Below are 27950 nucleotides of genomic sequence, written 5' to 3'. Positions count from 1 at the left end.
CTGCTGCTGTGTGTGACCACCACTGCTGACATAGAGAACCTACTGAGTTTCCGGCAGCACATGACCACATATAGGGAGGCAAAAGGATTGCTCTCTATCTCCACCTGCTGGTAGATGGACACAACCCACCAGTCTATGAATTGATCAGCATGATGATATGGAAGAAGCTGTTAGTTTTGTGTACGAGAGGTTTCAGAATTCCCTCTATGAATCCAGATATTTCTTCCGTGAGTGTGCCAATACCTGATATGATTGGTCACAGTAATGCTTGAATGTTTTCACTTATATACACTGTCAGCTAGCACATTTGCTTATTTCCGATCTGACCAAGAAGGGCAACCTTCGAAAGCTAATCAAGAAATGTATTAAGTTATGTCCAATAAAAAAGGTATCATCTTATTTTCTTTTGTTTGATTTCTATTGATAACCTTAAGAGTGGACTTACACGGCTACCACACTCTCAAAATTGAAATGCAGTTCACAAACAGGGTTCAGGCCGGGTTTAAAACTCCAGCCAACATTCAGTTCCTTAACAGTTCAGGCCCACTTCCTTTGCACTACCTCCCCTTTCCCTCAGAAGGGCTCAGTCAAAGTTCAGCCTGCTGTTCTATACATCCTAATAGTTCAACCCTTTCACAAAGGGTCTCTTCAAAGCAAACCACTACTTAATGCCCCTGTCCTCTTCATAGCACCAAGGAGGACCCTGTACTAAACAGGGCTGGCAGCTTTCCTCCTATCTCACTTCATGTGCTGGTCAGGGTTACATCTACATTCTCATACTCCATGGCAGCTTACTCTTCCCCCCCAGGGAAGCTCCAGTGGCAGGCCCTTTCCGTCCTCCACCTACTCCATGGCAGCTTCTCTCTCATTCAGTTTCCTCTCCCTCCTGGTGGGAATTATATGCCGGCGATGCAGCTAAGGGACTGAGCTTCACCTCCCCTTCTCCCTCTAGTGGGGAAGGGAGTAACTGGCTCCCCTAGCACTGAGCCACTGTTCCCCCTGCTGGGTTTGGAAATCCGTTCCACCCTTTTGGGGCTACCCTCCTCTCTCCTGATTGCAACAGCTTCTGGGAACCGTTGTTCAGGGATTAGCTGCTTCTCTGTGGGGCCCCGAGTGCTGGCTTTGTCACAACCCCAAGGTTCAGCACCCTCCGCACTTTTATTCAAAATGTATATGGTTCCAAAGGGTAGACTGATAAGTTGCTTAGGGGTCAGATATTGATTATATGCAGATGACATACTGGTTTTTTCCTTACTGAAAGTTCTAGTGCAATTGCGTTCCTTGCATCTGTGTTTTGCTCAGTGAAGAGTTGGTTCTCTGCTAATAATTTTATCTTTAAAGGCTGCAAAGACCCAAGTCTTTTTTTTATCTGGTTCTACTATTGCTGAATTTCCTACATCATTTCATTTCAATGGTGTCAAGAATCACATTTTGAGGGAAATGTGTTTTTCAGGAATCACACTTGATTCGTCATTATTCGACATCTTAGAGGAGTAATTCAAAGAGTATTCTTTAAACTCTTTGCCACAAGTGTATTTTTGAGTTCTTTCAATTTTTTCACTGTAGTACAGGCATTTATTTTTCCACTGTCTGACTACTGTAACACTCTTTTATTAGGACTTCCTCAGGCAGCTACTGCTCACTTGATTTATAAAACATCTCATTATGAACATATTTCTCCCTGTCTTGAAACAGTTACATTGGCTCCCTTTTATTTGGATGATTCATTTTAAAATATTGACATTGATTTTCAAAGCTTTGCATGACAGTATGCCAGTTTGCATTGCAACAGTCAAAGATTTACAGACCAGAACATGCTTTGAATTCTGCAGATAAGGGCCTTCTTTATATTCTTTCTTTTCAGCTAATTAAGTTAGAAGAATATTGATTTTCTCTTTTTATAGTAACTGGCCCAAGTCTGTAGAACACTACCAAACCATTTGTGAACTAGTTGATTACATTCAGAAAGCAACTGAACGTTTATTTCTTTTAGCCTATGCATAACTTGGAGAACTGTTGATTTTATGTTGACTGTATAACCTTTGTCTTGTTTATGCAAGTTTTGAAGTGATTGTGTATGTTATGATTGTCACCTAGATTTGTAGATGAGAGGGATATAATAATTTTATAAATGATATAAAAAAAATATATGTTCTCTGGGATCTTGCCAGTAACTTGCGAGATAGAAGGAACACTGTTGGAAACAGAATACGGGGATTCAAAGACCTTGCTCTGAATCAGTATGGTAGTTCTTATGTGTCTATTCTGTGAAATACATGCATGTGCCCCAATTTTTAACAGCAGGTAAAGATAGATAGTTACTCCGGCTTCTGAGCAGGTGCAACTTTGTATGGGACCTTCCAGAATGGAAATAAAAAAAATGTATTTCCCAACATCTTCATACCTATTTTACAAAAAGCTCCACGTTTAGCATAGCCATTTGTAAAACACTGGTGGCACTGTGACTATCTGAATTCCTACCTCAATTTTCTATGCAAAATGGAACTTCATAACTATAAAGCACATACGATTTTCAGTAACTATGCCAAATTACTTGGCTCTGATAAGCAAGACATACTTATGAAAGCAAGTTAATCTCTTGAGTGTTGAAAGCACATTGTATATGTCATCATCATCTGCTTCTTCACCCTAGAAAGGAAAGACAAACATCAGATCACATTAAACATTCTGCCCGCTGACTGGAACAAGATTATAATCTGAGTAATGTTTAAGTTCAGCAGGACAGAGTTTAACACCTTGCTGCACAACGGACAAGGCTCTTTCTCAAAATAATTATTTCTTATTTGGACTAATTGGGGTCATAAAAATACAGCAGTGATAGTACTCACATCCTCAGTAAAAAGGGTGATGTTAGGTAGTGGTGTCTGCCTAACAATGGTAACATGCATTCAATAACTTGGGTATCTATCTTTTACACTGTGTTGCTTTGTTTTGGAGAAAGGTATTTGCCATCAAATAGCATAGTTTCTGATAAAGACAAGTCCCTATAATAGTTTGTCAATATGGAACAAAGGTGTTACCAATTGTAGAAAAAGTATTGTTGCTGGCATGTATTTTCCATCAACAAGCAAGACAAACGAGTCAGGCAAACAATCAGAGACTCTTAGTTAAACATCTCTCCCAAAATTTGAGCTTACATGGCCTTTTCCCATGCACAGTGGTCTTCTCAGCTCCTTAGTTAATTTCATGATTCCCAAGCTTAGGAGCAACTTAGGAGTTCCCATATTTAGGAGCAAATCCCACCAAACAGAACAAGAGGACTACATCACATAGCTATTCAAATACATCTTGGCAATGAAATATCAAGTTGGATGTTTATTTCTTTGTTGATACAAAAATGTTACCATTTTGGGTAAAAACGGGAGTTCAAAGAATTCTCTTGTTATAATGACACATAGGTTACCAGTGCTTAGAGTTCACTTATTCTTCTAGCTGAAGTAGCCCTTTCCAGGTAAGATGCTTAAGTGAAGCAGACTCCAGTGGTTCAAATGGCAACTTCATAAGAGACATTAGAACAACTGTAACCTGCTTAGACGATAGGCAGACTATAAATGCAATCTATCTATATAAAACGCACCTCCAACGTTCTATGAAGCCTCTCTTAGCCAAAAGTGAAGGGGGTGAGATCACATTGTGTCTGCCCCGCCCACGCATCAAACGTGATGACGTCGAGGGCGGAGCAATGACACTCACCCAATCGCATCGCTCGACAGCGAAGCGTCAGGGAAGGAGGCGGCGCTCTCGACGTCTAGCCTTCCCTTCGCTGTGTTCCGCCTTCTTCTGACGTCAAGGATGACGTCAAAAGAAGGCGGAACACAGCGAAGGGAAACCTAGACGTCGGGAGCGCCGCCTCCTTCCCTGACGCTTCGCTGCCGGAACCGCCACGGAGGTAAATTTTAAAAGAAGAAAAAAAAAAAAAGGGATGCATGGATGCGAAGGGGGGGGGGGGGCATGGATGCGAAGGGGGGGGGGGGGGGAGAAGAGGGGGGGCCAGGCTGGGACATGGGAGAGAGAGGAGCATGGATGCGAGGGGGGGTCATGGAAGGGAGAGAGGGGACTTGCTGGAAAAGGATGAATGGAGGCGGCAGGGGACAGAGGAGCATGGATGGGCATGGATTGGGAGGGCAGGGCTCAGGGACAGGGGAATTGCTGGATAGGGATGAATGGAAGGGACAGATGGGCATGGATGGATATGGATTGCAGGGCAGGCCTCAGGCAGAGAGGGGAAATGCTGGATAGGGATGAATGGAGGGGGCAGGTGACAGAGTAACATGGATGATCATGGATTGGGAGGGCAGGGCTCAGGGAAAGGGGAATTGCTGGATAGGGATGAATGGAGGGGACAGATGGGCATGGATGGATATGGATTGCAGGGCAGGCCTCAGGCAGAGAGGGGAAATGCTGCAAAGGGATGAATGGAGGGGGCAGGGGACAGAGGAGCATGGATTGCAGGGCAGGCCTCAGGCAGAGAGGGGAAATGCTGGATAGGGATGAATGGAGGGGGCAGGTGACAGAGTAACATGGATGGCCATGGATTGGGAGAGCAGGGCTCAGGGACAGAGGGGAATTGTTGGATAGGGATGAATGGAGGGGACAGATGGGCATAGATGGATATGGATTGCAGGGCAGGCCTCAGGCAGAGAGGGGAAATGCTGCAAAGGGATGAATGGAGGGGGCAGAGGACAGAGGAGCATGGATTGCAGGGCAGGCCTCAGGCAGAGAGGGGAAATGCTGGAAAGGGATGAATGGAGGGGGCAGGGGACAGAGGAGCATGGATGGCCACACACACACACACTCTCTATCACACTGTGTCTCACATACACACTTGCACACACTCTCATTCTCACACACACACTCTCTCACAAACACACTCACACCCAGACTCACTCTCTCTCTCACACACTCACACTTTCACTCTGACTCTCAAACAGTCACTCTCACATACACTCTCCCAAACATACACACTCCGAGGAAAACCTTGCTAGCGCCCGTTTCATTTGTGTCAGAAACGGGCCTTTTTTACTAGTAAATAAATAAAGGTCCTATGGTGCAGGGGACTTCTACACTGGCAGTTTGACATTTGAAAAACCCACTTGCCTATTTGAATTAAAGCAGATATGCCCTAGAGATGAAGAACAAAGATTCAAAGGGAACAATAGATAGTTTGGCACTCCGAGTGATTGATGTAAAGAAGCTTCTAATCTAATCTGTTTTGTTTGAGTGTTTTAAATTGTAGTTCTTTTTCCTTTTCTGTTTATTGTTTGATTTTGAATTGTACACCACCTTGCTCCTCTGGTCAGTTTTGTGCAGTATAGCAAATGCCAAGACACCATAATAAACCATTGACTGACCAGCACAGTTTCACTAGAGTCATTGTTGTTGCTTGGTTCAAGCAGCAGTGTGTAATAAAGGTAATAAAGCAAAGACCACGTTGCTGCTTTACAAACAGCATCCAGCAAAGCAGACTTTAGGAGAGCCACCATAAGTGAAGTAGCGACGTTAAGTGATTAGAGGAGTACCCGTTCATTAAAAAAAAAAAAAAAAAAGGATGCGAGATGCCAGCTAATTTGCTAGAGATCCTTTTTGCAATTGGTATGCTAAATTTTGCTGGGGTCAAAGACGACAAAAAGCTGTGTAATTTTTGACTGATTCAGTTCTTTTGAAGTAGTGGGTGAGGAACTGTTTACTGTACAGAGCATGAAGCACGCTCCTACGTGGATTCCTGTGAGGCTTTGCACAGAATGTAAACAGCACTGTTTTGTTTTTTTTTTGATACAGAAATGTTACCACTTTGTGAGCAGTTCAAAGAATCACCTTGTAATAATGAAACTGCACATATGGTTCATAGGTTACCAGTGCTTGAGTTCACTTATTCTTCTAGCTGAAGTAACAGCTTCTAGGAAGATGCTTAAGTGAAGCAAACTACAGTGGTTCAAATGGCAACGTCATAAGAGAAGTTAGATCAACTGTAACCCGATTAGATGACAGGTGGGCTATAATTGCAATAAAGGCCCAGGGGGCTTCTACACTGGCAGTTTGACATTGAAAAATCCTTTCATGAAGTGCGAAATAATGGGACAATGAGAAGTTGAATGACTATTGACTACAATGTGAAAAACAGACAAGCACTTAGAAGTACCCTAATGGAGGATGTTTCAAGTCCAAGATGATACAAGTTTGCAAATTCTGAAGTTCTGTGGCAAGCAGGAATATAATGGGATTGTGACTATTCATCAAGTACCAAATGGAAAAGTTATTTGCACTTGAAGACATAGGTACACCTGGTAGATATTTTTTTTTTGCAATTGACAGTGTACCCTGAATAGATGTTGATATGCCTAGAGCTGAGACTAAACACTGCTCTCTGCTGTGGATTAACAATTTCAGACTGGGATTAAGGAGATGATCCTAATTTTGAGTGATTAACAATGGAAATGCTGGAATCCACACAAGAGCATACCCGCTAGTCTTTTTAGAAGAGGCAGCCAGATCTATCAACAACAATACGATGCTATGAGAATCATGCTGCTTGGCTGCTATTGAAATTTGTGCTTTCTCCCCCAGAGTGGTTTGGTTTACAATTTAAAAAAAAACCCCCATAATTAGCGTTTGATCACAAACATTAGAAACAAGTATGCCTTGAGACATTTATAAAAAGCAGAATGAAATGACAATTTATTCAATGATAAAGGAAGATTGCTCCAGGTTTGAACAGCTTTTTAGGAAAATGACAATTCCAACATTTTCGAGTATTGAATAGACTTAAAAGATGGAAAAATCAAAAGATGATCTCTTGATCTGGGAAGCTCTCTAAGTGAAGGAAATGCCACTAGCTGAGATAACATTTTAAATGGTTTGGCCCAAAAAAACTTAAATACAAAACACGCCATTTAAAATGTCACTCGTGCTTGGACATGAAGCCAATGGAGAGCAATCAGTAGTGGGGAAACATGATTGAACTATGTTTCTTAAGTGTGTGAGCCTGCATATGAGCTTCCCACCCAGCACTAGTGTCACCTGGGGTTAAGACAGGTTAGTATTACAATAGAGCTGCTGATACTAGATTGACTTTGGATGTCCATCACTGAAGCATATTTTGAAGCTGAACAAAGGATGGTTGAAAGAGGTTGAGCACTCTAGTCCCACTGGAACTTGAGGTCTCAATGGGGCTATCGCATTTTCAGTTAAGCAAGTAAAATTACTCACCTGTAGCAGGGGTTCTCCAAAGACATCAGGAAAGATATTCTCATCTATAGGTGACATCACCTGATGGAGCCCTGGCGCAGACAGTACCCAGCACTCATGATGTGGGAGGGTATGTGAGAATATATGTCCTGCTGTCCTCGGAGAACAGCTGTTATAGTTGAGTAATTTTCCTTTCTCAGAGGACAAGCAGGACATTATCTTCTCACACATGGGCATTCCTAGCTACCAGACTCTCAGAAAACAACCAGAGGACAACAGGAACTTGCAACAGGCAAGGCCAACTGTGGATCAATTAACCTAGAACTTATATACAATCTTGTTGTGAGGGAGCAGCCTGGAACACAACAGACAGTAGAGTTGGATTCTAGACTCCAAAAAATTCTGCATGAACTCTCTGACCAAACTGTCGTAATGAATCTTGCTCAATGCAGTAATGAGATGTGAATGTGTGGACTGAAGACCACATTGCAGCCTTACAAATCTCCTGAATGAACGCGGACCTCAAGTGAGCTATTGATGCAGCCTTGGCTCTGCCATTACGAGTCGTGACATGTGTCTCCAGCGTCAGCCCAGCCTGGGCATGTAAAGGAGATACAATCGGTTAGCCAACTGGTTAAAGTGTGGTTACTAATGGCTGCCCCCATTCTGTTGGGTCATAAGAAACGAAAAGCTGGGTTACTGTCTAAAGGCTTTAGTCCACTCCAGACAGGTTAAGGCTTACTTGCAAGTCCATGGTGTGCAGTGCACTTTCAACAGGATGGGCCTAGGGTTTTCAAAATAAATGTTGGTAGAACAACTAACTGGAAAGAAGCAACTTAAGATGGGTGCTGAGAACCACTCTATTATGTTGAAACTTTGTTTAAGGTGGATCTGCTATTAGAGCCCGAAGCTCACTAATCCTGCATGCTGAAGTGACTGCCACCAGAAAAAGGACTTTCCATATCAAGAATTTCAGGTGCCAGGTGGTTCAAAAGGAGCTTTCATCAGCTGGGTGAGGATGACGTCGAGGTTCCATGACACCATGGGATCTGGTAGGGAGCTTGGTCAACAGCAAACCTATCATAAATTGAACAGAGATGGTAAGTACCAACTGCAATGAGGTGAACCCTTACGGAATTAACCTTGAGGCCAGACTCAAAAAGGTGTAGAAGGTATTCAAGAAGTTTTTGTGTAGGGCAAGAAAAAGGCCTTGCTCTCACACCAAACAGTAAACTTCTTCCAGGTAAATTGTATGACCTCTTAGTATAATCTTTCCTGGAAGCCAGCAGGATCTGGGGACACACCTTCAATGCAGATGGAGGATGCAGATTCTATGCTTTCAGAATCCAAGCTGTGAGGTTTAAGGATTGGAGGTTGGAGTGAAAATGGGACCCCTCATTCTGAGAGATAAGGGTCGGAAAGCACTCCAGACTCCTCGGATCTTATAAAGATAACTTCAGAAGTAGAAAGAACCAGACGTGTCTTGGCCAGTAAAGGGCAATGAGTATCATGGATCTTCAATCCTGCTTGAGTTTCAGCATAGTTTCCTACTACTTATCTGTAGTAGGTTTCTCAGAGGACAGCAGACACATATTCTCACATGTCGGTGACCTCATCCATACAGCCCAGTATGCACACTGCCGTAGTGCATGGTCACTTAAAAAATTTGAGGCAGTGCCCCCACCACGCATGCACAGGTGCCGTTCTGTCAGATGCTCGAGTGCAGGACCAGCAGTATAATACTAACGCTAAGAAGACACTCTAAGGGGAAGCGGGAAGGATGTGAGAATATATGCCTGCTGTACTCGGAGAACACCTGCTAAAGGTAAATAACTTTGCTTTCTCTGAGGACAATCAGGCGTGATATTCTCACGTGTGGGATACACTAGTTGCCAGGCTCACAAATGTAATTATAATCTTGGCAACTATGGAGAAAGTGAACCTGGCGAAAAAAAGGGCCAAAGTAGTAGTAAAAAGATTTTGTAGGACTGCTTGTCCAAACTAGCTATCCTGCCTAGAATGCTACTCTAGTGGGCCAAAAAAACTTCTAATTTTGCATCATATATCATTGACTGGACATGGGTCGTGTTTCGGCGCAAAGCGCCTGCATCAGGGGTCGTTTGACAATAATTATCTAAAATGAAGAGACCAGCAGAAACCTGAATTCACATCAAGCGTGACTAAGATCCACGCCAATAATAAGCACAAAATGTGACCAGAGTAAGAGTGATGCTATGCTCCCATGTGGAGCAAGCTGCCATTTTGTACTTATTATTGGCACGGAACTTAGTCACGCTTGCTGTGAATTCAGCTTTCTGCTGTCTCTTCTTTTTAGATAATTATCATCAAATGATTCCTGACACAGGTGCTTCGTGCTGAAACATGGCCCATGTTGGGTCAATGATATATGATGCAAAATTAAAAGTTTTTTGCTCTGCTTGTGAAGGCTTCTGGTACTTGTTCGCTGTCTGGACTTTGTTATGTGCTTTGACCCTCTTTTTGTTTGTTTAGAATGCTACTCTAGACAGTAGTGAGTAGTGAAGGTGTGGACAGAAGACCATGTGGCCACCTTGCAAATTTCCTCAATGGCTACCACAGCTCTTACATTGTGAGTGGTGACACGGCCATGAAGGATCACAGCCCAGCCCGAGCATATGTGTAGAAGACAGAGTCAGCTACCCAAGTGGAGACAGTATGTTATGTGATGAGGATCCCTAATATGTTAGGGTCAAAACATACAAAAGGCTGGGAGGACTTCCTATGAGGTTATGTACAATCCAGTAATACGCTAGATCACATTTGCAGTCTAAAGTATGCAGGGCTGCTTCTCCAGGATAACAGAGTGTGGGTTAGGGAAGAAGACAAGAAGTACAATGGACTGAATGAGGTGGAACTACAATACCACTTTAGGGAGGAATATGGGGTGAGTTCAGATAACAACCCTGTCATGGTAGAACCTGGGCTTCAAGTCTGCTTACTCTCCTGGCAGGAATAAGTACTACTAAGAGCAATAGCTTATACGTGAGGAACTTTAGAGAATAGGAATGCAGTGCGAGCTGTGAGAATGACATTCAGATCCCATACTATCGGAGGTGGTTTGATAGGAGGTTTTGGTATGAAATAAACCTTTCATGGATCCAATTATCAAGGGATGGACGGAAACTGGATTATTATCAACCTCAGAGTGAAAAGTGCTAATGGTACTCAAGTGTATTTTGACTGAGTTAGTTTTGAAGCAAGAATTAGAAAGATGGAGGACGTACTCCATAAGGGTAGGAAAAAGAGCACCTAGTAGGGTCGAGAGCTCTGGCTCAGAGGGAAAATCTTCTCCACTCGAAATGGTAATATTTGTAGGTGGTTTCCTAGAGGCTAGGAATATCCTAGAGACACAGTCTGAAAGATTTAAGGAATGTAAGTCTATGTCATAAAAAAACAAAGCCGTCAGGGCTAGAGTGAGGGTCTGCAAGTAGTAGGCACCCCCTTGATCTGTGTTATTAGGGAAGGAAAAGGATCTAATATTTCCTTGCACAATAACTCTAGAAGAGGGAACCAAGTTTGACGTGGCCAGTCGGAGCAATTAGGATTTGGGTCCTTTGGTTTTGACGTAGCTTGAGGAGTTTTCCCAATAAGAGACAGTGGGGGAAAGGCATACAGAGTTCTGTTCTGTAGGGGCAAGACCCCTGCATAATAATGGTACTGGTATCTCATAAGAATAGCCATACTGGTCAGAACAATGGTCCATCTAGCCCAGTATCCTGCTTTCAATAGTGGCCAACCTCAGCATCAATTGCTTAAATCAAGCATCAATACAGTGCAACTTGTGCCCTGATTCTTACAAGGGATTGCTTCAGAACTGCTTACCCCAATGCATTCACCTGCAACATTCTTGTACAATTACCCAATCCAATCCAAAGCATTTTTATACCGCAGAATCCTTGTGGTCCTAAGCAGTTTACAAAATAACAAAGCTTTACAAAGTAAAAACACTTACATAAAATAAGGTAACAAAAATTAGTCCTTTAAAAAATCTGTAAAAAGGTAGGTCTTCAATTTCTTCCTAAAAGAAAAATAACAGCTATCACACCTTAATTCAATAGGTAGTGTTTTCCCAAAGTGACACAGAATAAACAAAGACAGTTTTCAAATATTTGCTATACTTTAGACCAACAAACATACACTAATCTCTAAAATGATGCATATTAAGCAGATTGATCAAAGATTCACGTGATGAGCCATAAATAGATTTATGCATAAAACATAAAGCCTTGATCTTCATCGCAGACAAAGGAAGCCAATGCAAGGCATGTAACAAAAGGAGTAATTCACATATAGTTAAAGCAGTGAAACACCATCGTGGCAGCTGTGTTTTGCAATAGTTGTAATCCAAGCATTTATTTATAAGACAGAGCAAAATAGCGAAGATATATACCTGTAGCAGGTATTCTCCGAGGACAGCAGGCTAATTGTTCTCACATGTGGGTCGACGTCCGCGTTGGCCCAGGAATCGGCATTTTGCAAGCAAAATATTTAAAAAGTTTTCCAGAGTCTTCTGGCGTGAATGCAGCACGCATGCGCAGACCGATTTCCCACCATTCGCGCGAACACGTTCCTCAGTTAAATCAAAAGCATAAAAAGAAACAAATAAATTCCAAAGGGGAGGTGGGCGGGTTTGTGAGAACAATCAGCCTGCTGTCCTCGAATATCTGCTACAGGTATGTATCTTCATTTTCTCTGAGAACAAGCAGGCTGCTTGTTCACACATGTGGGGTATCCCTAGCAACCAGGCTCACTCAAAACAATGAACATTGGTCAATTGGCCCACGCAACGGCGAGGACATAACAGAGATTGACCTGAAACCATAAACAACTAACTGAGAATGCAGCCTGGAACAGAACAAAAATGGGGTCTGGGGGGTGGAGGTTGGATTCTAAACACCAAACAGATTCTGCAGCACCAACGACTGTCACGTCGAGTATCCTGCTGAAGGCAGTAGTGAGATGTGAATGTGTGGACTGATGACCACGTTGCAGCCTTGCAAATCTCCTCAATAGAGGCTGACTTTAAGTGAGCCACTGACGCAGCCATGGCTCTAATGTTATGAGCCGTGACATGGCCCTCCAGAGTCAGCTCAGCTTGGGCGTAAGTGAAGGAAATGCAATCTGCTAGCCAATTGGAGATTGTGCGTTTTCCAATGACGACTCCCCTCCTGTTGGGATCAAAAGAAATAAACAACTGGGCAGACTGTCTAAAAGGCTTTGTCCGCTCCACGTAAAAGGCCAATGCTCTCTTACAGTCCAAGGTGCGCAAGCTGATTTCGCCAGGGCGGGTATGAGGATGGGGAAAGAATGCTGGCAAGACAATTGACTGGTTCAGATGGAACTCCCGACACCACCTTTGGCAGGAACTTAGGGTGCGTGCGGAGGACTACTCTGTTGTGATGAAATTTGATATAAGCTGCATGTACTACTAAGGCCTGAAGATCACTGACCCCTACGAGCTGAAGTAACAGTCACCAAAAAAAGACCTTCCAGGTCAAGAACTTCAAATGACAGGAATTCAGTGTTTCAAAAGGAGCTTTCATCAGCTGAATGAGAACGACGTTGAGATCCCATGACACTGGTGGAGGTTTGACAGCGGGCTTTGACAAAAGCAAACCTCTCATGAAGCAAACAACTAAGGCTGTCCAGAGATAGGCTTACCCTCTACACAGCGATGATAGGCACTAATCGCACTAAGATGAACCCTTACTGAGTTGGTTTTGAGGTCAGACACTGATGTGTAGAAGGTATTCAAGCAGGGTCCGTGTAGGACAAGAAAGAGGATCTATGGCCTTGCTGTCACACCAGATGGCAAATCTTCTCCATTTGAAAGAATAACATTCCTTTATGGAATCTTTTCTGGAAGCAAGCAAGACTCGGGAGACACCCTCTGAAGACCCAAGGAGGTGAATTCTAAGCTCTCAACATCCAGGCCGTGAGAGCCAGAGACTGGAGGTTGGGATGTAGAAGCGATCCCTCGTTCTGCGTGATGAGGGTTGGAAAACAGTCCAATCTTCACGGTTCTTCGGAGGACAACTACAGAAGAAGAGGGAACCAAATCAGACGCAGCCAGAAGGATGCAATCAGAATCATGGCTCCGCAGTCTTGCTTGAGTTTCAGCAAAGTCTTCCCTATTAGAGGTATGGGAGGATATGCAGACAGAAGGACTGTCCCCCAAAGTAGGAAAAAGGCATCTGATGCTAGTCTGCCGTGGGCCTGAAGTCTGGAACAGAACTGAGGGACCTTGTGATTGATCTGAATGGGAAAAAGATCCACCGAGGGGGTGCCCCATGCTCGGAAGATCTTGCGGACTACGCCCATATTCAGTGACAACTCGTGAGATTGCATTATCCTGCTCAACCTGTCGGCCAGACTGTTGTTACGCCTGCCAGATAAGAAGCTTGGAAAAACATGCCGTGATGGCGAGCCCAAAGCCACATCTGGACAGCTTCCTGACAAAGAGGGCGAGATTCGGTGCCCCCCTGCTTGTTGGTGTAAAACATGGCAACCTTTGGCCTTTTCCCGTATGGCATTACTTATGTACTTATGATTGTCTGTCTGAATTAAGATTACTTGGTTGGACAGCCGATCTCTGAAAGCCTTAGAGTGTTCCAGATCGCTCTTAATTCCAGGAGTTTGATCTGCAGACCTCTTTCCTGAAAGGACCAGGTTCCTTGAGTGTGGAGCCCATCTACATGAGTCCCCACCCCAGGAGAGATGCATCCGTCGTCAGCACTTTTCGTGGCTAAGGAACTTGGAATGGTTGCCCCATGGTCAACTGGATCAAATCATCCACCACTGAAGAGAATTCCGAAAGTCAGTGGACAGTTGGATTGCATCCTCTAGATCCCTCACAGCTTGAAACTACTGGGAAGCTAGGGTCCATTGAGCTGATCTCATATGTAGACGTGCCATGAGAATTACATGAACTGTGTTGGCCATGTGCCCCAGAAGTCTCAACATCTGCTGAGCTGTGACCTGCTGAGATGCTCAAACCATGGACACCAGGGACAGAAGGTTGTCCGCCCTTGCCTGGGGAGATAAGCTTGAGCTGAGTGCTCAGCAGAGCTCCAATGAATTCCAATTTTTGGACTGGGGTGAGATGGGACTTGGGATAATTTATGACGAACCCCAGTAGCTCCAGCACCTGAATGGTCATTCGAATGGACTCCAGAGCACCTTCCTTCAAGGTGCTCTTTACTAGCCAATCGTGGAGATAAGGAAACACATGCACTCCCAGCCTGCATAGCGACGCTGCAACTACAGCTAGGCATTTTGCAAACACTCCGGAGCAGGCGCCAGGCAAAAAGGCAGTACACGGTACTGAAAATGCTGTGCTCCCAGCTGAAATCGAAGATACTTCCTGTGAGCTGGAAGTAACGAGATGTGTGTGTAAGCATCCTTTAAGTCCAGAGAGCATACCAATCGTTTTCCTGAATCATAGGAAGAAGGGTGCCCAGGGAAACCATCCTGAACTTTTCTTGGATAAAAAATTTGTTCAGGGCCCTTAGGTCTAGGATTGGATGCATCCCCCCTGTTTTCTTTTGCACAAGGAAGTACCTTGAATAGAATGCCAGCCCTTCTTCCCCTGGTGGAACGGGTTCGACCGCTTGGGTCGTAGAAGGGCGGAGAGTTCCTCTGCAAGTACCTGCTTGTGCTGGGAGCTGTAGGACTGAGCTCCTGGTGGGCAATTTGGAGGCTTGGAGTCCAGATTGAGGGTGTATCCTAAACCGGATAATTTGAAGAACCCACCGGTTGGAGGTTAAAAGAGGCCACCTTTGGTGAAAAAACATTAACCTTCCCCCAACCAGCAAGTCGTTCGGTAAGGACATGCTTACTGAGGCTATGCTGAATTGGAGCCAGTCAAAAGCCCATGCCGCTGTGGCCTGAGGCGCACGCTATTGACGAGAACGAGCGCACTGGGATTGAGCCTGGGCAGGCCCGAGAAGCAGGAGTGACCTACACCTAGCATAGGAATAGGGAGCACTCCTCTTCCCTCCAAAAAACCTCCTAGATGAGGACGTAGTAGAAGACACCCAACGGGAGAGAGAATCCATAGCATCATGGTGCTTCTTGAGATGGTCAACTAGATCCTCTACTTTCTCTTCAAAAAGGTTATCCCCCTGGGAAGGAACATCCGCCATTCGCTGCTTGGACCAAATGATCCCGGTCAGACATGCAGCCATGAGAGTCTGCGCATCACTATACCTTGGGCAGCGATCCTGGATTATACATCAAAAGTGTCGAACATACCCCTGGCCAGGAATTTTCAACATGTCTTCTGCTGCCTGACCACCTGGCGAAAAGGCTCAGCCTGCTCCGGAGGGAGCGCATCAACCAAGCTACTACTACTACTTAACATTTCTAGAGAGCTACTAGGGTTACGCAGCGCTGTACAATTTAACAAAGAGAGACAGTCCCTGCTCAAAGAGCTTACAATCTAATAGACAGTTGCCTCACTGAGTTCCACAAGTGGATGCTCGTGAAGAGCTGGTATATCTGAATTTTGGCAGCTAGCATAGCGGCCTGATATGCCTTCCTCCCAAAAGACTCCAAGGTTCTAGATTCTCTGCCTAGGGGCACCGAGGCATAGTCGCTAGCGCTCTTGGCTCTTTTGAGAGCGGAGTCCACCACCATGGAATTGTAAGGTAGCTGAGACCTCATCAATCCAGGTTCCCTGTAGATCTGCTATTGGGATTCAGTTTTTTTCTGGATCACGGGATTAGACAGAGAGAATGACCAGTTTCGCATAAGGACTTCCTTCAGTACATTATGCAAAGGAGCCGTTTGCAGCCTCTCTAGGCGGAGAAGGATAATCCAGCCTGTTCCAGTCCGTCCATTCCAGCCTACCCAGCTTGTTCCAGCCTGCTCCAACTTGTTCAGTCCGTCCAATCCAGCCCGACTGTTCCAACTTGTTCCAGTCCATCCGTTCCTGCATGACCCAGCTTGTGCCAGTCCGTCTGTTCCAGCGTGTTCCAACCCAACCATCTCAGCGTATCCTGTTGTTCTGACGTCTTCTGGTCCAACTCGTCACAGTCCATCTGTTCCTGCCTGCCCCGGCTTGCTCCAGCCTGTCCGTCTGCTCATCCTGACACAGTCCATCTGTTTCCTGCTTGTTCCTGCTTGCTACTGTCCATCTATCCCAGCTGCTACCTGCCTGCCTGTTAACACATCGAGTAACCTGCCTGCCCGCTTGTGAGCCTCTCAGCCATTGACTTACCTACTCGCCAGTCCAAAACCCAGCTTTCCAGCTCTATCTATAGCTTAACACCTCAGTCACCGCAGTCACTACATAGTTACCTGTTAACTGCTTAACACCTCAGTCACTACATAGTCACCTGTTACACCTCAGACACTTATGGCCCCTGTCCAAGTTCTCTTCCTTGCCCTGTCCCTTCCTAATCTTCTTTCCCCCCCCCTCCCACTGTCTACCACTAGAACTCGCTGCCCTCCCACCCTGCCCGCCATGGCAATACCCTTTTCACCCTCATCCCCCACCACCTCACCATCCCTCTTGTCCCCCTCCTCCTTCCTAGCTCTTAACCTTCAACACTTCCTTCCTGCCATTAACCCATCCCCATTCCTCCTAAGCTCACCCCGTCTTCGTCGCCTTCGCCGCCCGACCTCCCCCACCCTCCTCTGCATTCTCTTGCTCCTCCTCCTGCTATCCGCGGGAGACATTAACCCTAATCCAGGTTCCCCTCACCTGTCCCCGCCCTATCCATGCGAACGATTCCGGGATGTCTCCAATCTAGTCTCTATTCCCCTCCTCCCCCCCTCTTCCCTCCCCTTCTCATGTGCCTTGTGGAATGCCCACTCAATCTGCAACAAACTGCCCTTCACCCACGATCTCTTCATTTCTCACTCCCTTCAACTGCTCGCCCTAACCGAAACCTGGATCTCCCCGGAAGACTCGGCCTCAGTCGCGGCCCTCTGCCATAGAGGTTATCTCTTCTCCCACACTCCCCGCACAACTGGCCGCGGTGGAGGCGTTGGGCTACTACTCTCACCCTCCTGTAGTTTCCAACCCCTCCCCCTACCGCAGTCTCACTGCTTCTCTTCCTTTGAAGCCCACTCCATCCGGCTATTCTATCCGCTGCCACTCAGTCGCAGTCATCTACCGCCCCCCTGATAAATCCTTCTCTTCCTTCCTCACCGACTTTGATGCTTGTCTTTCCGTCTTTCTTGAACCCTCATCTCCGTCCCTCATTCTCGGAGACTTTAACATACACGTTGATGACCCATCCGACCATAACGCTTCTAAGTTCCTCACCCTAACATCCTCCTTCAACCTCCAGCTGTGCTCCACCACCCCTACTCACCGTGACGGCCATTGTCTTGACCTCGTCCTCTCCTCCTCCGGCTCACCCTCCAATTTCCACGCTTCTGCTTTCCCTCTCTCCAATCATCACCTGATCACATTTACACTTCTTCACCCCCCCCTCTGCCCCGTCCAACTTTAACCACCACCTCCAGGAATCTCCAGGCTATTGACCCCCCACTTTATCCTCTAGTATCTCTAATCTCCTCCCCTCCATCATGTCCTCTGAGACTGCAGACAAAGCGGTCTCCGCTTACAATGCCGCTCTCTCCTCTGCTTTGGACACCCTCGCTCCATCCACCTCCCGTCCCACAAAGCGTACTAATCCCCAGCCTTGGCTGACCCCTTGCATCCATTACCTTCGCTCCTGTACCCGATTCGCTGAACGCCTCTGGAAGAAATCTCGTACCCATTCAGACTTCCTTCACTACAAATTCATGCTATCCTCCTTCCACTCCTCCCTATTCCTTGCAAAACAGGACTATTACACCCAATTGACCAATTCTCTCAGCTCCAACCCTCGTCGGCTCTTCACCACCCTTAACTCCCTCCTCAAAGTGCCCCAGCTCCCACTCCCCCTTCACTCTCTCCTCAATCACTGGCTGACTACTTCTGCGACAAGGTGCAAAAGATCAACCTTGAGTTCACTACCAAGCTACCACCTCCTCTTTAGCCTGCAGCCCGATCCAATAACCAACCAACCATGGCATCTTTCTCCTCCTTTCCTGAAATCACCAAGGATGAAACCTACCGCCTTCTTTACTCCTCGAAATGCACCACCTGTTCCTCTGATCCCATCCCCACCAACTTACTTAACACCATCTCCCAAACTGTCACCCCCCCATCTGTCGCATCCTTAACCTCTCTCTCTCCACTGCAACTGTCCCTGACACCTTCAAGCATGCCGTAGTCACACCTCTCCTAAAAAAACCATCACTTGACCCTACCTGCCCCTCCAACTACCGCCCCATCTCTACTACTACTACTACTACTTAACATTTCTAAAGCGCTACTAGGGTTACGCAAAGCTGTACAATTTAACATGGAAGGACAGTCCCTGCTCGAAGAGCTTACAATCTAAAAAGACAAATGTACAGTTAAACAGATAGGTCAGACAGATTGGGGCAACCTATATGTTCGAAAGGTTAGGTTCCGAATGCAGCATTGAAGAGGTGAGCTTTAAGCAAGGATTTGAAGATGGGTAGGAGGGGGCTTGGCGTAGGGATTCAGGAAGACTGTTCCAGGCATAGGGTGAGGCAAGGCAAAATGAGCGGAGCCTGGAGTTGGCAATGGTGGAGAAGGGTACTGAGAGGAGGGATTTGTCATGTGAGCGGAGGTTACGGGCAGGAATGTAGGGGGAGATGAGGGTAGAGAGGTAGGGTGGAGCAGCAAAGTGAGTGCATTTGTAAGTAAGGAGGAGAAGCTTGAATTGGATGCGGTATCTGATCGGAAGCCAGTGAAGCAACTTGAGGAGAGGGGTGATATGAGTATATCGGTTCTGGAGGTTCTGGTTCTCTCTCCTACGCTTCCTCTCCAAAATACTTGAGCGCGCCGTTCACAGTCACTGCCTTGATTTTCTCTCCTCTCATGCCATCCTCGATCCACTTCAATCCGGTTTTCACCCTGTACACTCGACAGAAACAGCACTCTCGTCTGCAACGACCTGCTCCTCGCCAAATCCAAAGGCCACTATTCCATCCTCATCCTCCTCGATATATCCGCGGCGTTTGACACTGTCAATCATGATTTACTTTGCCACACTGTCCTCTTTTGGGTTCCAAGGTTCTGTCCTCTCCTGGCTCTCCTCTTATCTCTCCCACCGCACCTTCAGGGTTCACTCTCATGGATCTTCCTCCACTCCCATCCCACTATCTGTTGGAGTTCCCCAGGGATCTGTCCTTGGACCCCTTCTCTTCTCAATCTACACCTCTTCCTAGGCTCACTGATCTCATCTCATGGTTTTCAGTATCATCTTTATGCTGATGACACCCAGCTATATCTCTCCACAGCAGACATCACCGTGGAGACCCAGGCCAAGGTATCGGCCTGCTTATCCGACATTGCTGCTTGGATGTCCAACCGCCACCTGAAGCTGAACATGTCCAAAACCGAGCTCCTCGTCTTTCCACCTAAACCCACTTCTCCTCTTCCTCCACTCTCTATCTCAGTTGACAACACCCTCATCCTCCCTGTCCCATCTGCCCACAACCTCGGAGTCATCTTCAACTCCTCCCTCTCCTTCTCTGCGCATATCCAACAGACTGCCAAAACCTGTCGCTTCTTCCTCTTCAACATCAGCAAAATTCACCCTTTCCTTTCTGAGCACACCACACGAACTCTCGTCCATGATCTCATTACCTCTCGCCTTGACCACTGCAACTTACTCTTCACCGGCCTCCCACTTAGCCATCTATCCCCCCTTCAATCCGTTCAGAACGCTGCCACACCGTCTTATATTCCGCCAGAACCGATATACTCATATCACCCCTCTCCTCAAGTCACTTCACTGGCTTCCGATCAGTTACCACATACAATTCAAGCTTCTCCTCCTTACCTACAAATGCACCCGGTCTGCGGCTCCTCACTACCTCTCTACCCTCATCTCCCCCTATGTTCCCACCTGTAACCTCCGCTCACAGGACAAATCCCTCCTTTCTGTACCCTTCTCCACCACTGCCAACTCCAGGCTCCGCTCATTCTGCCTTGCCTCACCCTATGCCTGGAACATATGGTCAACCCCTACGCCAAGCCCCCTCCCTACCCATCTTCAAATCTCTGCTTAAAGCTCACCTCTTCAATGCTGCTTTCAGCACCTAACCTTTCGAGAAATATAGTATGCTCTATCAGATCGACTCTACACTTGTCTTTTAGATTGTACACTTGTCTCTAGATTTACACCTGTCTTTTAGATTGTACACTTGTCTTTAGATTGTACACCTGTCTTTTAGATTGTAAGCTCCTTGAGCAGGGACTGTCCCTTCCATGTTAAATTGTACAGCGCTGAGTAACCCTAATAGCGCTTTAGAAATGTTAAGTAGTAGTAGGACCTCAAGCATCTCAGCCCTGGGCTCATCCTCAACCTCCATAGGGAAAGGAAATGGCTGCGGGTGGAGAAAGTCTCCTTTCTAGTGGAGGGGAAGGTTCAGAGGGAATCCCATAGGACTCGTCAGAAGAAAAGTACCTGGGATCCTCCTCTTCCTCCCACTAACGCTCATCTTCAGTATCGGACAAGACATTCCTCAGAGCAGTCCGAAACTGAGCCTGCCTTGACGCCGAGGAACGACGTACTCGATGGTGGTGCCGAGAAGTCGACACCCGCCTGGACTCCGGCGAACCTTCCTCCACCGACATCGAAGGGGAGTCGACCTGGGTGGCAGGCAGCACCGAGGTCGGGGACCTCAACACAGGTGAATGGGAAGATGGCACTTCAGCAGATGGTACGGAAGGCGCAAGCACCCTTGACACTGAAGCAGACTGGCTCAGCAATCCTTCCAGAAGCCCTGATGTGATCGTCGAGAGCCGCCGTCGGACAAGGCTGTGGGGTCAGTAAAGGAGCTGCTGGCACAATTTGTCGAGGCTCGGGAGCAGGTACCGGGGCTGCCAGAAGACCGACGCATCGGCACCTCTTGAATAGAGGGCAAGCAATCCTCTCGGCGCCACGGAGCTCCTGGCACCGTATGCCGAAGGAGAACGATGGCGGTGCTTCTTTGCCTTTGCTCAATGCCCATCATCGAGACTCCTTGGTACCGATGAGGACGTGGAATCCTCATGCCTCCTTGGGGCCAGGTTCCGACGAAGGTCGGTCCCGGGGGCCTGCATAGCAGGAGGCCTCGAGGCAGTGGAGACCCACTCGATGCCTCACTGCTCCCTGCGCGAATAGGTCTGTCAGCAGCCATTACCTCTGCTCCTGACGTCGATGTTTCCTTGAAGGTCGATGTCGACGCCGCCGACCTCGGTACCGATGTCGAAGGACCGGACTGAGCCCCAAAAAGCTTTTTCTCGTTGGGCTTCTCAAGACGCTTGGGTCCGTTCTTCTTCATACGAAGACACAGACTACAAGCGGCTGGGATATGGTCGGGCCCAAAGCACTGGATACACCAGGTGTGGGTATCAGTACCTGAGATGGTCCGGTTGCACCGAGTACAACGTTTGAAGCCGCTGGGTGTCTTCGATGACATGGAAGGAAAAACGGCTTTAGCAAAATCAAAAGATGTGATTGTGCCTGTTAAAAGAAAAAAGGGCACAAAAAAGAAGAGAACAACCCGACCACGTGGCCTAAGCAGGCCGTGTCAAAAACAAAGTAAACTTTAAAAGGGGCAAAAATAAAGAAACTACGGGAAGTTTTTTTTTTTTAAACTGTAGAATTTGTAAAAAAAGAAAAGAAAAGAAGGCAAAAAGCCACGAAATGAACGAAGACTCTTTCCCGGGGCCTGAGAGGAGTGCAGAAAAAAACTCTACCACACCTCACTGCGGAGAAAGAAAAACTGAGGAACGTGTTTGCGCGACAGGGCGGGAAATCGTTCCACGCACGCACGCCAGAAGACTCTGGAAAACTTTTAAAAATATTTTGCTTACAAAATGCCGATTCCTGGGCCGACGCAGACGTCGACCCACATGTGAGAACAAGTAGCCTGCTTGTCCTCGGAGAAAAACAGTTACAACAATTTAGTCTAGACAGTATCATCGCTTGAACAATAGACTAGACAGTATCATCGCTTGAACAATTAAAGTAAAATCTTCAACTTGAAGTTACAGCAAAATGGATCACAATTGTTTGAGTAAAAAAAAAAAAGCTTTCTTAATCAAGTTGTTAATAGGGTTTCAAAGACAAAGTTGAATCACAAAAAACTCCTTACACTTGAGATAGTAGAGATATAGGGCAATGACAGAAACAGAAACAAACAACAAAAGTGGTCTAGAGAAGGAGAAGATGGTGGTTGATTTACCACATGCAATTTTATTACGAAAAGACCCAACTAGGCCAAGTTTTGACACTGCGCCTTCATCAGGTTTCAGTACTCCTTTCCAATCTACAGCATCCACAAACTTGCACTAATAGCAAAACACCTTGTAGCTAGGATTTTCCAAGAATCCCTTAAACCAACTACTAAACACTCCACACCTAGTTCATTTAGTTTTAGGAGAAGATTGAATGATCCATGTATCCCAGATCAGGCTGGGTTAGCCTGATCTGGGGTACATGGCGCCATGGACCATGAAATGAAGGCCAGAGGAGCCATGTTACTGGGGTAAGCTTCAATGATATAAGCTGGGGGGGGGGGGGGGGGGTTCAGCAAGGAGGCGATTCCGAAAGAAAAATCATCGGGGGGGGGGAAGGCAAGTAAGCAGCAGGAGAAAGGTGGAGCCAGAATCAGAACACTGTAGGGGAAACTAAGACAGAGGAACAGTGGACGCTTGCAAATGATACAAAATACGGCTCTAAAACTACCTTTTCATGTTAAAAAATAAGATCATGTGACTCCAGTATTGAAGGCTGAACATTGGCAGCCAGTAGAATACTGTATTGTCTATAAGTGCTACTTTTGGTATTCAAAGTTTTTCACTCAGGACTGCCCAAAGTTTTATCACCTCATTTACAATCTTACATCCTGTTCCGGGACAGAGAGAGCAAGGAACCAGCGAGGCGCCGACAACCCCCCATCGGCGTTGCACTCGGCAGATTGGGCCCTCCCGCCCACCCCTTACTGCCTTCCAGGTATGTTGGCGCGGGGGGGGGTTTGCACTACGGAAGGGGGCAGGGTGAGTCGCACTGCACCCGGGGGGGGGGGGGGGGTGCGTAGCGGCGACCACCCCGGGTGTCAGCTGCCCTCACGACGCAACTGCTGGCAGCATGGACACTGACCTGTGGGTACCACAAGGATCGATACTGTCACTTATTCTGTTCAATATCTACCTCAAATCACTAGCTGAGCTGATTCGGGTCAATGGGCACTCAGTTCTGCATCTATGTGGATGATGTGCAGCTACTCATACTCATTGAACCTGCCTTACCTACAGCCTTGAATAAACTGATTACCTGTCTAACATCAATTCAAGGATGGGCTAAACACAAGAAACTTTGCATGAACCCAAGTAAAACCGAGCTTCTCTGGGTCCCTAACACAAGTGGATACATACCTGACATCAAATTCCTTTTGAGAAGTATGAACTCCCCCTGAAATCACAAGTCAGAAACCGTGGGAATACAGTGGTTCAACACTTACTCTGATTCCCCAAATCCAAGCAACCTTCAAGAGCTGCTTCTACTATTTGCGACAGCTACCTGCCTCTCTCCTGACATCGAGAAGGTAAATCTTACCCCAGTTGTGCATGCCATGGTAACATCAAGACTGGATTACTGTAATGCACTATACAATGGTCTGACTACAAAGGGCCTGCACCAGCTCCAGTTGATTCAGAATGCAGCAGCAAGACTCATAGAAGGTTGCAAGCGACGTGACCATATCACACCATTTTTGCAAAAACTTAATTGGCTACCAGTACAATACAGGGCTAAATTTAATGTCTGATCTTCAAGGCCATGAAGGAAAGGCACTGAAAAATAGGATGATCCTCCATATACCACTACGGACCACTAAGGTCCTCTCAAGAAACTTTCACTAACCACACCCACTCCAAAAGACATTACACGATGTGATACCCCCAAGTGAGCCTTCTCCGGAGTAGCCCCCACACTCTGAAATGCACTGCCTGAAAGGCTGCGCTTAACACAAGACTATCTCTAGTTTCAGGAAGCAGGTGAAAGCTTGGCTCTTCAACAAGGCCTTTACTGGAAGAAGTAACTAACTCGCTAGTCTCACTCACACACAGGAGTACTCAGGCTGCATATACTGCAGCAGGACATGTTAGCCACTCCTACTCTAGCTGAGATAACATTTAACCATTTCTCTGACCTCATGTACAACTTTCTTTAAATCAATCACCTTACTTTCTAACTCTTCCTACCTTTCTTACCCTTCTATATGTTACAACTTTGCTTTACCTTTCGCTATCACCATAATGTTCTATTACGTATTGTGTAGACATTGTAATAGTATACCATGCCATACTTTGAATGTTTTTGAATATTTTTACTGCTGTTAATTGTCTATTGCTCAGCTTGATCTATTCTTACTGTCCTTTAAGATTGTAAGCTCCTTTGAGCAGGGACTGTCCTTCTATGTTAAATTGTACAGCGCTGCGTAACCCTAGTAGCGCTTTAGAATGTCAAGTAGTAGTAGTATACCGCCGTGAGTAATTCCTTCAAAAAAGGCGGTAAATAAAGCCTAATAATAAATAAAACATGGTGGTGATGATATATAGGATGTATTATGAAAATGATAGCACCCCCAGTTCAGAAGGGACTATCAAGAGTTAAGCATAAAAATGTGAAAATGAATAATTTAGACAGAGCAGGACAGAAGCATTAACCTAGTTACAGATTGCAGATACTTGCTGATTAACGTTTCAGCAAGTTTAAGGAATGAATGTTTTGTGCCGACGCTGGGAAATGTCATTAAGAACACGCATGTTTGGAGAGAATAGGAAAGACAAATATGCAGATGTCTGAGCATGCAGATGTAATATGGAATAATGTATGTTAGTTCTGTATTCCTACAAATGTAAAGCGAATGCTACATACCTGTAGAAGGTATTCTCCGAGGGACAGCAGGCGGATTATTCTCACTGATAGGGTGACATCCACGGCAGCCCCTCCAATCGAAAACTTCACTAGCAAAGGTCTTGCTAGTCCTTCGCGCGGCCCAGCGCACACGGCGCATGCGCGGCCGTCTTCCCCGCCCGAACCGGCTCGTGTTCGTCAGTCCCATATGTAGCAGATAAGAAAAGGGAAGACACAACTCCAAAGGGGAGCGGGCGGGTTTGTGAGAACAATCAGCCTGCTGTCCGCGGGAGAATACCTTCTACAGGTATGTAGCATTCGCTTTCTCCGAGGAAAGCAGGCTGCTTGTTCTCACTGATTGGGTATCCCTAGCCCCCAGGCTCACTCAAAATAACAACCATGGTCAATTAGGCCTCGCAATGGCGAGGACATAACTGAGATTGACTAACAATTTATCCAACTAACTGAGAGTGTAGCCTGGAACAGAATAAAACATGGCCTAGGGGGGTGGAGTTGGATTCTAAAACCCCGAACAGATTCTGAAGCACCGACTGCCCAAACCGACTGTCGCGTCGGGTATCCTGCTGCAGGCAGTAATGAGATGTGATGTGTGGACAGAAGACACGTCGCAGCTTTGCAGATCTCTTCAATATGGCTGACTTCAAGTGGGCCACTGACGCAGCCATGCTCTGACATTGTGAGCCGTGACATGACCCTCAAGAGCCAGCCCAGCCTGGGCGTAAGTGAAGGAAATGCAATCTGCTAGCCAATTGGATATGGTGCGTTTCCTGACAGCCACTCCCCTCCTGTTGGGATCAAAAGAAACAAACAATTGGGCGGACTGTCCTGGTGGGCTGTGTCCGACTCCAGAAAGAAGGCCAATGCTCTTTTGCAGTCCAATGTGTGCAGCTGACGTTCAGCAGGGCAGGAATGAGGAAGGGGAAAGAAGATGTTGGCAAGACAATTGACTGGTTCAGATGGAACTCCGACACCACCTTCGGCAAGAACTTAGGGTGAGTGCGGAGGACTACTCTATTATGATTGAAATTTGGGTGTAAGGAGCACGGGCTACCAGGCCTAAAGCTCACTGACTCTACGAGCCACCAAGAAAATGATCTTCCAGGTCAAGTAACTTCAGATGGCAGGAGTTCAGTGGCTCAAGGAGGTTTCATCAGCTGGGTGAGAACGACATTGAAATCCCTGACACTGTAGCAGCTGACGGGGGGCTTTGACAAAAGCAAACCTCTCATGAAGCGACAACTAATAGGCTGTACTGAGATCGGCTTACCTTCCCATGGTAATGGTATGCACTGATTGCACTAAGGTGAACCTTACAGAGTTGGTCTAGAGACCAGACTCAGACAAGTGCAGAAGGTAGTCAAGCAGGGTCTGTGTAGACAAGAGCGAGGATCTAGGGGCCTTGCTGTCACACCAGACGGCAAACCTCCTCCATAAAAAGAAGTAACTCCTCTTAGTGGAATCTGTCCTGGAAGCAAGCAAGATACGGGAAAACACCCTCCGACAGACCCAAAGAGGCAAAGTCTACACTCTCAACATCCAGCCGTGAGAGCCAGAGACCGGAGGTTGGGATGCAGAAGCGCCCCTTCGTCCTGTGTGATGAGAGTCGGAAAAACACTCCAATCTCCACGGTTCTTCGGAGGACACTCCAGAAGAAGAGGAACCAGATCTGACCGGCCAAAACGGAGCAATCAGAATCATGGTGCCTCGGTCTTGCTTGAGTTTCAACAAAGTCTTCCACACCAGAGGTATGGGAGGATAAGCATACAGCAGCCCTTCCCCCCAGTCAGGAGGAAGGCATCCGATGCCAGTCTGCCGTGGGCCTGAAGTCTGGAACAGAACTGAGGGACTTTGTGGTTGGCTCGAGAAGCAAAGAGATCTACCAAGGGGGTGCCCCACACCTGGAGATCTGGCGCACTACTCTGGAGTTGACGACCCATCGTGAGGTTGCATAATCCTGCTCAACCTGTCGGCCAGACTTTTGTTACGCCTGCCAGATATGTGGCTTGGAGCACATGCCGTGACGACAGCCCCACAGCCACATGCTGACGGCTTCCTGACACAAGGGGCGAGATCGGGTGCCCCCCGGCTTGTTGATGTAATACATGGCAACTGGTTGTCTGTCTGAATTTGGATATTTGATGGGACAGCCGATCTCTGAAAGCCTTCAGAGCGTTCCAGACCGCTCCGTAACTCCAGGAATTGATCTGTAGATCCGGTCCTGGAGGGACCAGCTTCCCTGTGTGTGAAGCCCATCGACATGAGCTCCCACCCCAGAGAGACGCATCTGTAGTCAGCACACTTTTGTGGCTGAGGGAATTTGGAAAGGACGTCCCCGAGTCAAATTGGACCAATCGTCCACCATATAGGGATTTGAGAAAACTCGTGGAGAGGTGGATCACGTCTTTTAGATCCCCAGCAGCCTGAACCACTGGGAAGCTAGGGTCCATTGACCAGATTGCATGTGAAGACCGGGCCATGGGAGTCACATGAACTGTGGAGGCCATGTGGCCCAGGAGTCCTCACATCTGCGCAGCTGTGATCTGCTGGGACCTCGCACCCGAGAGACAACAAGTTGTTGGCTCTCGTCTCTGGGAGATAGGCACGAGCCGTCCGAGAGTCCAGCAGAGCTCCTATGAAGTCGAGTCTCTGTACTGGGAGAAGATGGGACTTGTGGATAATTTATCACAAACCCCAGTAGCTCCAGGAGGCGAATAGTCATCTGCATGGACTGTAGAGCTCCTG

The 27950-nt window shown here is 46.8% G+C and overlaps 1 protein-coding gene across 1 annotated transcript in view; it reads right to left on the bottom strand.

The window, feature by feature from the left end:
• The window catches only part of STAG1 (stromal antigen 1), a 1758022-nt gene that overhangs the window by 478378 nt on the left and 1251694 nt on the right, over positions 1-27950 (bottom strand). The window contains 1 exon segment of the mRNA XM_030215628.1: positions 2579-2649. Within this exon segment, the coding sequence (XP_030071488.1) occupies positions 2579-2649 (71 nt within the window).

The sequence above is a fragment of the Microcaecilia unicolor genome, chromosome 10 (assembly GCF_901765095.1).
Source record: "Microcaecilia unicolor chromosome 10, aMicUni1.1, whole genome shotgun sequence".
Taxonomy (NCBI): domain Eukaryota; kingdom Metazoa; phylum Chordata; class Amphibia; order Gymnophiona; family Siphonopidae; genus Microcaecilia; species Microcaecilia unicolor.
Note: the sequence above shows the minus strand (reverse complement) of the source record. Positions and strands in the feature narration are given on the sequence as shown.